Source organism: Gadus macrocephalus, chromosome 13, assembly GCF_031168955.1.
Source record: "Gadus macrocephalus chromosome 13, ASM3116895v1".
NCBI classification, from domain to species: Eukaryota; Metazoa; Chordata; class Actinopteri; order Gadiformes; family Gadidae; genus Gadus; species Gadus macrocephalus.
In genome coordinates, this window is record NC_082394.1 from 3,793,723 (window position 1) to 3,806,694 (window position 12,972).

At 49.9% G+C, this 12,972-nt stretch overlaps 1 protein-coding gene across 2 annotated transcripts; it reads left to right on the forward strand.

Moving 5' to 3' along the window:
• The first annotated feature begins 28 nt into the window (after positions 1-28).
• nol8 (nucleolar protein 8) lies at positions 29-12,727 on the forward strand. 2 transcript variants are annotated; one of them, XM_060068763.1, is made up of 19 exons: positions 29-189; positions 544-668; positions 786-848; positions 946-1,024; positions 1,575-1,734; positions 2,545-2,816; positions 3,217-3,374; positions 3,633-4,906; positions 5,003-5,542; positions 5,697-5,810; positions 5,973-6,086; positions 6,922-7,036; positions 7,582-7,723; positions 8,038-8,121; positions 9,215-9,489; positions 9,723-9,873; positions 10,731-10,795; positions 11,706-11,782; positions 11,949-12,727. In XM_060068763.1, the coding sequence occupies exons 2-19, from the start codon at positions 545-547 to the stop codon at positions 12,000-12,002; spliced, it is 3,861 nt and encodes a 1,286-aa protein (XP_059924746.1). In that variant the 5' UTR covers positions 29-189; position 544; the 3' UTR covers positions 12,003-12,727. The 2 variants fall into 2 exon arrangements, with proteins under 2 accessions (XP_059924746.1, XP_059924745.1); XM_060068762.1 differs by having other exon boundaries at positions 3,633-5,542.
• The last annotated feature ends 245 nt before the right edge of the window (positions 12,728-12,972 follow it).

Genomic DNA, 12,972 nt, shown 5'->3' on the forward strand with positions numbered 1-12,972 from the left:
ATTATTCGCTCTATTCAACTTTTTTATATGGTCATGCGGTGACATGAAATGGATATTATTTGCTCAGTTAAGAGCAAGTCATGACTGCGTCTACCGCTTACACTGAAAGCGGAACCTTATCACACGGAACCATTCTCTACCGGTTTTAGACATTCAGTGTGGAGATATCAGTAGCGCCCGCGTGTACATGTGAGTAAATAGCTCTTCACACTGATCTTATGTATTAAACCCACATTTCTCGACTACATGTAAATTCTTTCCTTTATATGTATCCGGATGCAAATGTCTCATGTCATGTATAGTAATGCTACACGTTAAACACAGACTCTACTCACTTTATTTGCCTCCTTCTTAGCCAACCTGTCACGTACAGCTCCGTTATAGAGAATATTAAATGGTTCCGAATAATATATGACTGTAATAGACTGTGACAGTAGTACGTGTGTGTGTGTGTGTGTGTGTGTGTGTGTGTGTGTGTGTGTGTGTGTGTGTGTGTGTGTGTGTGTGTGTGTGTGTGTGTGTGTGTGTGTGTGTGTGTTAAAGCATGTCTAAGCGTCTTTACATAGGAGGACTCAGCCACACTATCACACAGAAAGACCTGCGGGACCGTTTCGGGAAGTTCGGCTCCGTGGAGGACGTGGAACTCCGAACCAGGAACGATGATGAGGGTGAGGATCTGACACGCAATATTCGAGAAACGACAGTGTGTGTCAAGTGCAATATCATGCCCACTGATATGAATGTCCTAGTCACAACATGTTGCGGTTTGTTTTCTGTCTTCGTAGGAGTGCCTTACAAGACATTTGGCTACATCAACATCACCATTTCAGACAGTGATTTCAAGAAATGTAAGTATCCCTAGCCACAGCAGATTGTATTGTGTTGTTTTAGTATGCTAGTTGTCGTGGCGGCAGTGAGACAATTCTTGTGGTGTCTTTGTCACAGGTATGACTGTTCTGAACAAGGCTAAATGGAAAGGAGGAACACTGCAGATCGAGCCTGCCAAGGAGAGTCCTCTGCAGAGGTGAACCTCCATTACCATAAGACCCTAACCCGAACTCTGTAACCCCAACACTCAAACCCTCTAATCCTAACTCTTCCTCCCCCTAAACCAATTACCCTAACTCCCTAACCCCATTACCCCTAACTTCCAACCTCCCCCAACTCCATGATCCGCAACCCTCTAACCCTAACTCTCCAACCCTAACAATCTTATCTTAAACCTAACCGTCTATCCCTCTTACCCTTACTCTTTAACATAAACTCTCTAACCATAACTATCTTGCCGTAACCATAACTTCTCAACTATCTCTCTTAAGGCTATAACACCAACTCTCTAACCCTAGCTCTCAAACCCTAAATCTCTTGCCATCTACCCCTTTCAAAGAATGCTGTGATAGGGTTAGAGAATCCTACAGCGACTAGTCATGTGTCGCTCACATCCTACACTTTGAAGCTCCGCAAGCAGTGTGCCTGAGCCGCGGGTCCACAGCCACGTTACCGCCAAACGGCTTCTTTAAATCCAGCATCACCCTCAAACCCTGACTCCCCAACCCTCTCTCCCTTTACTCCAGACTGGACCAGGAGCGTCAGGCCCGGACCCTGGCCCAGGACAGCCCCGCCAAACCCCCAAAGGACAACAAGGAGAAGGTCCTGGACTCCCTGAGGACCGCCGGAGTGGAGAACTTCCACATGAAGGCTGCTGTACCAGGGACCGAGGTCCCTGGACACAAGGTCTGTTCCTATTGGTCCCTGGGCCCAAGGTCTGTTCCTATTGGTCCCTGGGCCCAAGGTCTGTTCCTATTGGTCCTTGGGCCCTAGGTCTGTTCCTATTGGTCCCTGGACCCAAGGTCTGTTCCTATTGGTCCCTGGGCCCAAGGTCTGTTCCTATTGGGTCCCTTTCTATTGGTCCCTGGGCCTAAGGTCTGTTCCTATTGGTCCCTGGACTCAAGGTCTGTTTCTATTGGTCCCTGGACACATGGTCTCATCCTATTTGCCTGTAGACATTTGGTATGTGTCTATGGACATAAGCACTGTTTCCAGTCGTTTGTGGACATTTTTCTCTGTTTCCATTGGTTTATTGATATTCTGTCTCTCTAATGTTAGGCAGTAGAAGGTGTAGCCTTGCTGTTCCCATGTGTGGTGATGACAACAACAAAGAGTTTCCTGTGAACACCGGAAATATATTCAGTTAAATAATGGTCATCCCAAAATCCCAGAATGCATTCGGAATTTAGTTTCCATATTGTCGTGGAGAGCCCAAATTACAATTACAATTAGGGCATTTAGCAGACGCTTTTATCCGAAGCGACTTGCATCGGTTAATACACACATTGACACACCGATGGCAGAGTCAACCATGCAAGGCGACAGCCAGCTCGTCAGGAGCAGTTGGGGTTAAGTGTCTTGCTCAGGAACACATCAACACTCAGTTTGTAGGAGCGGGGGATCGAACTAGCAACCTTTCGGTTACGGGACAACTGTACTGATATTCAAGCAGGTCTGTTGTGACATCCTGTGTTCCTGTGGTCGCTCTGTCCTCAGGAGTGGGTGGTGAGTAAGTTCGGCCGAGTGCTCCCCGTCCTGAACCTCCGGTGCGGGAAAGGCAGCAAGAGCAGGAGCATGAAGTACGACCCGTCCAAACACAGCCACAACATCAAGAGGCTGGAGGCCGAGCCCGACACCACCTCCGTGGCCCAGCTCACCTGGGAGGTCCCGGGGGGGGACGATGACATCAGCAAGAAGAGGAGGGGCGAGTTCCCCCCGACCCAGCCCTGGAGGCCCAAGAGAACCAGGACGGAGCCGGACCCAGCCAGGTACTGGAACCCGCTTACCACTGGTAGTGTCCGAGGGTGCTAACCCGGATGCCCTCGCTCCTCTTCATGTGTCCTGTCCTGCTCTCCCACCCTAGTGTCCTCTCCTTGTCTCCTCGCCTAGTCTCCTCCTAATCTCTTCTCCTAGCATCCCCTCCTTGTCTCTCTCCCCCCCCCCCCCCCCCCCCCCCCCTTGCGTCCTCTCCTAGTCTCCCTCTCCTTCTCCCCCCCCCTTGTGTCCTAACCTAGTCTCCTCTCCTTGTGTCCTCTCCTAGTCTCCCTCTCCTAGTCTCTCCCCCCTTCGACCTCTCCTAGTCTCCCCCTTGTGTACTCTCCTAGTCTCCTCTCCTAGTCTCCTCTCATTGTGTCCTCTCCTCTTAGTGACTCACTGTTGTGTTGACAGTGCTGATGCTGAACAGACTAATGGTCTGGCTGGTGGCCACACGGCTGAGGAGGAGATCCACAGCATCTCCCAGGGTGCACCTGGGCCCAGAGTAGAGGAGGATATCCTGGAAGTGGTTCGAGCGGACTTCCTGGCGCGGTCCAGAAAGTTCAATCAAGGTACCACGTTCGCTACGCTTCCTTTTTTTTTAATTTTTTTTTAATTAAACTGGATTTAGAGCTGGCCTCGTGTTTGTGGTGAACAGAGGTGTTGACCTCCTGTGACCTATAACCTCCTGTGACCTATAATCCCACCTCCTTCCAAACGAGCTACGATCAAACTCCAAAAAAGATAATATTATTGAAATTGATATGTTAAGACCCACCTGTTATTACTGTTGCTTAACCCCAGGATGTCTAACGGAGGTGTTTGTACAGGTGGGAAGGGAGAGGAGGAGGAGTACGACTCGGCAGACACAGACGAGCTGCTGGCCTCCAACAAGCCTCCGCCCTCCTCCCTCCAAGAGAACGCCAGGAAACGCAGCCTCCCGTCGGCCTCCGGGAGAGACCAGAAGAGGAGATCTCTTCCTCTGTTCCAGTCGCCCTCCTCCGATGAAGAGGATGAAGAGGACAAGGATAACACGGACGCCCTCAAGCCATCAGACCCTAAAGCAGACATGAGCCAACAATCACAGACGACAATCTCCCGATTGAAACCTTCACCTGTGGAAGATAGAAATGGAGAGGTAGAGGCAGAGAATGATGAAGAGGATGAGGTAGAGGAAGACAGTAACAAAGAGTCAGAGAATGATGAACAGGCTGAGGTAGAGTCAGATCATGATGATGAAGAAGAAGGTGATGTAGAGTCAGATCATGATGAAGAGGCTGATGTAGTGGCAGAGAATGACCAAGAGGCAGAGAATGATAAAGATGGTGATGTAGAGGCGGAGAAAGATGATGAAGAAGAAGGTAATGTAGAGTCAAATGATGACGAGGGCAGTGACGAAGAGTCAGATCATGAGGAAGAGGGAGACATAGAGTCGGACGGCGATGACGATTCGGACTACGAAGCCATATTCTCAAACTGCACCAGACTGGAGATCTCCCTGGCTGACCTGCAGCGCATCGCCAAGGAGGCTGAAACTACAACTCCCAGCATGCCCCAGCCCCCAGGAGGAGGAGCAGCAGCAGCGGCAGCAGGAGGCCCGGCAGCAGGAGCGCCGTCTCCTCGTCCTAAGAAGGGAACCACTCCTGAGGAGATCCTAGCCAGCCTCCTGGAGGATGACAGCGGTGACGATGACAGGAACAACAAGAAGAAGAAGAAGAAGAAGAGGGGCAGCATGGCGGCCATGCTCCCCGCCTTCCAGGGAACCAGCGGCCTGCTGGGGGAGAAGGAGGAGGAGAAGGAGGAGGAGGGAGGAGGAACCAGCAGGAGGAGCCAGGAGCCAGCAGAACCCTGCAGGGTCTCTCAGAGGGCCGGGACAGAACCAGAACCACAGGAGAAGGTGGTTCCTCCTCCTGCCTCCACTCAGAAGGTCAAAGGTGGTAAGGTTTCTGTGACCAATGAGGAGGAAGACTCCTCCTCAAGTGAAGAGGAGGAGGAGGTGGAGAAGGAGGCGGTTCCTCCTGCCTCCACTCGGAAGATGAAAGGTGGTAAAGTTTCTGTGACCAATGAGGAGGCAGACGACGACTCCTCTAGTGAGGAGGAGGAGGTTCCCCCTGCATCAATTCAGAAAAACAAGAGTAGTAACATTACTGTGACCAATGAGGAGGAGGAGGAGGACGACTCCTCTAGTGAGGAGGAGGAGGTTCCCCCTGCATCAATACAGAAAAACAAGACTAGTAACATTTCTGTGACCAATGAGGAGGAGGAGGAGGACGACTCCTCCAGTGAGGAGGAGGAGGTGGCACCTCCTGCTTCAACTCAGAAGATCAAAGGTGGTAATGTTTCTGTGATGGAGGATGACGATGACGACGACTCCTCTAGTGAGGAGGAAGAGGAGGTCCCTCCGGCCTCCACTCAGAAGATCAAAGGTGGTAACATGTCTGTGACCAAAGCCGACGAAGACGACTCTTCCTCCAGTGAGGAGGAGGAGGAGGTTGGGGTGACGGCGACGGCGACGGCATCACACCTCAGTCAGGAGAATTCATCCAGCAGCAGCAGCGAGGAAGAGGAGGAGGAAGATGAGGAAGTGGAGCAGCAGGTGGCAGCAGCAGCAGGGCCAGACAGAGTCCTGGACCCCAAGCGGCAGCTCCTGGACAACAAGAAGAGGCTGCAGGCTGTGGTCCAGAGGCACCAGGCCACCCAGAACCAGAGAAGCCTGATCCAGGGAGCCCTAGCCAGCCTGGTAGGTCCCGGCGTCGTAAGCATTATCAGAAGAATGAAACATAATCACCAGGACTAGCACATTAATGCATAGTACTATGAGTGTGACTGTATGGATAGGCGGGTACGTTACGGGTCCCAGACCTCTGAGATGTATTTGATATGGAATGTTCCAGGACACGTCTGCTGCCGCCCCAGGCCAACACATCGTCTTCGGCTCCGATGAAGAGGAGGAGGAGCCTGATGAGGCAGCAGCACCGGCCAACTGCAAGGCTCCTCTGAAAGAGAAGGTGAGCTACAGGCTATAAAAAGGCTACTATTAGGCTACAGGCCAAGGCTATAGGCTACGGACAGGCTATTGGTTACGGCCAGTCTATTGGCTACGGCCATAATACATGCTATGGTCAAGCTTGGTGGGAAACAATATTTGTTGTTTGTGTGTGTGTGTGTAGGACCTGAAGAAGGCGTCAGGCTCCAAGCTGTTCGAGGATGAGGAGGATGAAGGAGAGGGGGATGATGACAGATTTCTGATCAAACCTCAGTTTGAAGGCCGAGCCGGACGCAAGGTTAGTCCCGTCATCAACACCAGGCAGACACGCCCTCAAACAAGCACACATGACCACAAACTCCAAGACACGCCTACATACTCCAAGACACGCCTACAAACTCCCACAAACAGACACGCCCACAAACATCACTCATGCTGTACATATGCAGACACACCCACAAACACCCAGAGACGCCCACAAACACCAAGACACACCCACAAACACTCAGACACACCCACAAACACTCAAACACGCCCACAAACACTAGGATACGTCACAAACACCCAGAGACGCCCACAAACACCAAGACACGCCCACAAACCAGTGTAACGATGGTCAAGCATCAGGGAGACGGAGGCGGAACTGTTGAATTGTCTTTCCTTTATTTTCCTTTGGAAAATAAATCAAATCATTGCCATCAGAAATCGGTGTACATATACAGCATCAGATCAAAAGCAACGGCTTTTCTGTTTTGATTGTTTTTTTTTGTTTTGTTTTGTTTTGTCTTGTTTTTGTTTTATTTATTTCTTATTGCTTATGTTAATTTTTTTATTTTTTTATTTTTTTCCACAATGTCTTGTTTTTTAAAAAATTTATGATGACTATATGCTCTGTAGTAAGGTGACCTTGGGTGTCTTGAAAGGCGCCTCTAAATGAAATGTAGTATTATTATTATTATTAAACACTAAGACACGTCACAAACACCAGCAACAAGCACACTATCCAAGCCCACAAACACAACAACCACGCCCATATGCACCACCACCACACCCACTGACACCCAGACCACATCCTCGTTGACGATCAGGTGCCTTATCAAAGTTTTTGTGTGTTTCTCTGTGTGTGCGTGTAGCTGATGGCGATCCAGTCGGGCTTCGGGATAGACGATCGGTTCCGGATGGATTCTCGCTTCGCAGAGAGCGATGAAGAGGGGGAGGAGGAGGAGAAGGGGGAGGCCACAGGCGAGGGTAATTTCTGTGTGTTGTTACCGCGGCGGCCATTTTGTTATCACTTTAAAGGTCCAGTGAGTGGAAATTTAGTCGCATTTAGCGGTGAGGGGGCGGGTTGACACCATCGGATTCCCCAACCTCACTCCTCCCTTTTCATGGACTACGGTGGCCTGCACTGCCCGCTACAGTAGGTACTTCCATAATGGGGTCATCGTCTACGAGAGCGTCAAGTGGCCCAAGTGTTGAGGGTTGAGGTTCCTCGATGGGTTAATGAATTGCATTTTGGTTATCTATTTTTGTCAATGGAAAACGTTAGGTCATATCTTACAAGGAAAGGTCCTTTTACCGGAGGTTCTCATTTGACCCTGGATGCTCTGTGCATGCCCTTATAGGGTCAGCTGTGGATTGCGCCCTCTAGAGGGAAGCTGAGGCACTACCGATGTTTGCGTTGTTCTCAGAAGAACATCCGCCGGTGTGACAATGTGCCCACAGTCGGAGCACTTCTGTCCAGTGATTTGAATTCGTGGTTATAATGCTGTTCGGGTGTGTGTGTGTGTGCTCAGTGGTGAAGAGTGGAGTGGAGGAAGAGGAGGAGTGTCTGGACGAGGAGAGGAAGACGAACCTGTCCATCCTGCAGAGCGTCCTGAATGACAACCCGCAGCTCAACACAAAGCCCAAGGCCGTCGCCAAGACGCACACCTTCAGGTACACACACACACCTCTTCATACACACGCACCTCTTCAGACACACACACCTCTACAGACACACACGCACACACAAACACACACCTCCTCAGACACACACACACACACACCTCTTCAGGCACACACACACAACTCTTCCGGTACACACACACAACTCTTCAGGTACACACACACACACACACACACACACACACACACACACACACACACACACACACACACACACACCACTTCAGGTACACACACACACCACTTCAGGTACACACACACAGGGATGTCATTGGCTAAAGGAAGTGATGTCGTTGTGATGTCAGAGATGTGCAGGCGCTGCACTACGACCCCAGCCGTCAGGAGCACGAGGTGTTTGAGGACAAGATGGAGGACGCCGCCAAAGAGGGGTACGACCACGCAAACGCACACACCAGCAGGCCGTCTGCTCCGTAGAAACATACATGGCAATATATGGAATCTAGATCCCGACCGATATATCGGCGGGCCCATATTATCAGCTGATATTAGAAATTGTCCAAACTATCGGTATCGGCCGATTAAAAAGAAATAGGCAGATTTTTATTTATTTTTTCAAGATTGGAGGGGGGTTATTGTGTTTTTTTGTTCAAAGGACTTTGAGTTTCATATCTTAAGTTTGTATTTTTATACATTTTATTTATCAGAACTTTGATGAATTTTGATTTAGATTTTCTGTTGTGACAATAAAATCAAGTTTATTATTAAACTGCATTACCTTATTATTTTAGTGAGGACTCATAAGTAACTACAAATAACCAATGTTCTGTTTATGTTTTGTTACGCTTTTCTGGAATTTCTTTTTTAAATATATATCGGAATATCGGATTTTTAAATCACCAAATATTTGTATCGGTAGCGGCCTTAAAAGCCGTTCATCGGTCGGTCCTCCCACTGGGTCCCTGTACGCTAAGCCCCTTCCCCTTCATCGGTCGGGCTCCCACTGGGTCCCTGTACGCTAAGCCCCTCCCCCTTCATCGGTCGGACTCCCACTGGGTCCCTGTACGCTAAGCCCCTCCCCCCTTCATCGGCCGGGCTCCCACTGGGTCCCTGTACGCTAAGCCCCTCCCCCTTCATCGGTCGGACTCCCACTGGGTCCCTGTACGCTAAGCCCCTCCCCCCTTCATCGGCCGGGCTCCCACTGGGTCCCTGTACGCTAAGCTCCTCCCCCTTCATCGGTCGGACTCCCACTGGGTCCCTGTACGCTAAGCTCCTCCCCCCTTCATCGGCTGGGCTCCCACTGGGTCCCTGTACGCTAAGCCCCTCCCCCTTCATCGGTCGGTCTCCCACTGGGTCCCTGTACGCTAAGCCCCTCCCCCCTTCATCGGTCGGTCTCCCACTGGGTCCCTGTACGCCAAGCCCCTCCCCCTTCATCGGTCGGGCTCCGACTGGGTCCCTGTACGCTGTGGTGGAAATTATAAGCCCCGCCCCCCTGGTGGTAATGTTAAGCCCCTCCCCCCTCAGCAAGGCGAGCAGGAAGAAGAAGAAGCAGAAGGCGGCGGAGCTCCCGGAGGTTTCCAAGGAGATGTACTACGACGTGAGTGCGGAGCTGAAGGGTGTGTTCGGAGGGGGGGCGCCGGGGGGCGTCGCCGCCCCGCAGGAGGCCCCCTGCTGGGACCGCCAGGAGGAGGCCCCGGAGGAGGAGGAGCAGGGGGAGACGCAGGGGGAGGCGAAGGAGGAGCTGTCCGTCTTCAAGTTCTCCTTCTTCCAAGAGGAGACGCCAGCGATCAAGGAGACAGGTGAGCTACCTGCCTGTCTGTCTGTCTGTCTGTCTGTCTGTCTGTCTGTCTGTCTGTCTGTCTGTCTGTCTGTCTGTCTGTCTGTCTGTCTGTCTGCATGTCTCTGAAGTAGATTCTTCTACATGCTCTCTTCAAACACTCAGTGTGTGTGTGTGTGTGTGTGTGTGTGTGTGTGTGTGTGTGTGTGTGTGTGTGTGTGTGTGTTTCTGTTTCTCTGGTGTGTGTGTGTGTAGAGTATCGGGTGGAGGCCATCAAAGAGCCGCGGGTGTCGTGGCAACTCGAATCTGGTTTCCATGACAGCAGCGATGAGGATGAGGACGAGGCTGCTGCTGCTGGGGTTGATGATGAAGAAAAGGTCCAACAGAACAGCTGTGATCCCGCAGAGTAAGTCACCACGGCCTTCATCACACCCACTCCCTCATCAAATCAAACACGCTGTAAACAATATTCAGTATGCGTCATTAAAGGGGATCTATTATGCTTTTTTGACTTTTATGACCTATAAACTTTGTTATAATGATTGATAGTTATAGATGTTGATAGATGTTTCACAATACTAAAGTGTCAAATAATGACGTACATGCATTTCGACGTATTCCCTGCTGACAGTCTGGGGTGGCTGTGCAGAGCGCTAAACACTCGGGAACACGTTTGCGATTCACTTGTTCACATTTCCGGGAAATCATCTACCTAGAGGCACTCCTGCCGCGCCCCCATATGCCTGGTCAAATCTGCCCGCGCGCGCGCCTCAAGGAAGGTAACCAATCACAACGGAGTTGGGTTGGCAGGAGGGGGGGGCGAGGGGGCGGAGAAGGACCGAGCGTTGATAGAAAAAAAAAACGAGCGTTGACAGAGAAGGCTGAAAGCGCCCAGATGAGAGGAAGAGTTTCCCGAAAATCGACATCGTTTTTTGTGCTGTGATTCGTGTCAGGTTGCGCTATAGGAGTCATCAATAAGAAATTAAGACCAGAAAAGTAGTATAATAGGTCCTCTTTAAAGTCTAGGATCAGTTTCACCTCAGAAACAGATCGACCCTCAATGGCCAAGGGAGTGTTACATGTTTCATATCCTCGCTCAACGCAGGGCGCCGGGAGTGGGAGCTAGCCCAGCGGCCTTCCGCCTCCAACGCCCGGCCGGGCCCAGCCGGGCCGGGCTGAACCTATGGCTCCTATATGTTGTTGATGCCCACCGAGCTGGCAGAACCTAAGTGTTTGTTTGTGTTTGTGTGTGTGTGTGTTTAGGGAGAGCGTGATGTCTTGCAACAGGGAATTATTCTTCTACTACCCTGAGGACAGCAGACTGACAGGTACCCACACTGTAACACACACACACACACACACACACACACACACACACACACACACACACACACACACACACACACACACACACACACACACACACACACACACACACACACACACACACACACACACACACACACACACACACACACACACACACACACACACACACCTCGTCATTCTCACACTCTTAAAGGGTATAGGTTCATTCACTCACACACTTGTCTCTCTTAAAGGGTATCGGGTCGTTCGTTCACACACTTGTCTCTCTTAAAGGGTATCGGGTCGTTCGTTCACACACTTGTCTCTCTTAAAGGGTATCGGGTCGTTCGTTCACACACTGTCTCTCTTAAAGGGTATCGGGTCATTCACTCACACACTTGTCTCTCTTAAAGGGTATCGGGTCGTTCACTCACACACTTGTCTCTCTTAAAGGGTATCGGGTCGTTCGTTCACACACTGTCTCTCTTAAAGGGTATCGGGTCGTTCGTTCACACACTTGTCTCTCTTAAAGGGTATCGGGTCGTTCGTTCACACACTTGTCTCTCTTAAAGGGTATCGGGTCGTTCGTTCACACACTGTCTCTCTTAAAGGGTATCGGGTCATTCACTCACACACTTGTCTCTCTTAAAGGGTATCGGGTCGTTCACTCACACACTTGTCTCTCTTAAAGGGTATCGGGTCGTTCGTTCACACACTGTCTCTCTTAAAGGGTATCGGGTCGTTCATTCACACACTTGTCTCTCTTAAAGGGTATCGGGTCGTTCGTTCACACACTTGTCTCTCTTAAAGGGTATCGGGTCGTTCACTCACACACTGTCTCTCTTAAAGGGTATCGGGTCGTTCGTTCACACACTTGTCTCTCTTAAAGGGTATCGGGTCGTTCACTCACACACTGTCTCTCTCCCTCAGACGGTCCTCTGTCATTCTGCCGCTCAACTCTCCTGAAGGAAAACGACTGGGAGGAGAAAAGAAACGCACTCATACAGGTAACACACACACACACACACACACACACACACACACACACACACACACACACACACACACACACACACACACACACACACACACACACACACACACACACACACACACACACACACACACACACACACACACACGTTGAGTAGTGTTTCCTGGTCTTCATTACAGGACTGTCGCAATACCCACAAGAAAGCCCGCAGGAAATGCACCAAGAAGCGCTGAGGATTGTGGGTAACCATGTGGTGGCTGTCGGGCTGAAAGGAACAGCGGTCATCTCTCCATCAGCTTCCTGTTTCTTTGTGCCTGCTTCCTTTGAGACTTCCGTTCATCCCCGGAACACGATTGGCCGGTCTTTCTCTCAACCGTTAACCCCTGGAATCCTAGAGCAGTACTTCCTGCATAACAGGAAGTACATCAGCAGGTAGTGTGAGGCCACTTCCTGTACTGACTAGACATTAATTTCAGTGTGGTTTTATTTTATAGTATTATATAAGAGTCAGTTAAGAGCCGACATCTTGTCTTCTCTCCGGCATTATTTTCTTAATGTCATTTCAAAGGCAATGCCTCGGGTACTGTCTTTCATTCACAGAACTATGAGTACAGTCAGAAACACTTTGGTTTCAATCGGTCAGAACAATGGGTACAGTCAGAAACACTTTGTTTACATCAGTTTCAGTCTTTCATTACCAGAACTGTACAGTCAGAGTATAGCAGGGCATCAGCGGCCATCTTGTGTATATATATGATGGTTGATGTGTATATACATGCAGCAGGATGGCCAATTATGAAGTATGAAATATTAACAGAGGGCATCGATAAGAACAGCTGATAGCCCGGTGTGCTGCTAGTGGAACAGCTTGCTTCTTATTTAAGCAGTTGAAACAGGAAACATGGATTAGGTTAGGGACAAATACAGCTTTTTGTTAAATAAAGTCATTAAAAAGAAACTGTTTTATTTGTTTTGTTTCTCATCTTTCTTGGATGTCAGGAGAAAACCATGGGAATGGATTAAACCATAGGTAACGCGGATAAATTCTCGAAACTGAAGATGCGTTTCTTCCTCTCGCCTCAGGGTGGCGGTGTTGAGCCATTGAGATGGTCCTTCCCTGATTAAACCTTAAAAATACAAATTTGATAAATCGCAATTACATTTTATTTTATCCCGACAGAACAAAAGCATCGTTTTATAAAT

Coding starts and splice junctions, on each gene's coding strand:
- nol8 (XM_060068762.1), top strand. CDS start 545: ATGTCTAAGCGTCTTTACATAGGAGGACTCAGCCACACTATCACACAG. Junction 849..945: donor AGACAGTGATTTCAAGAAAT/GTAAGTATCCCT, acceptor TCTTTGTCACAG/GTATGACTGTTCTGAACAAG. Junction 5,811..5,972: donor AGGCTCCTCTGAAAGAGAAG/GTGAGCTACAGG, acceptor GTGTGTGTGTAG/GACCTGAAGAAGGCGTCAGG.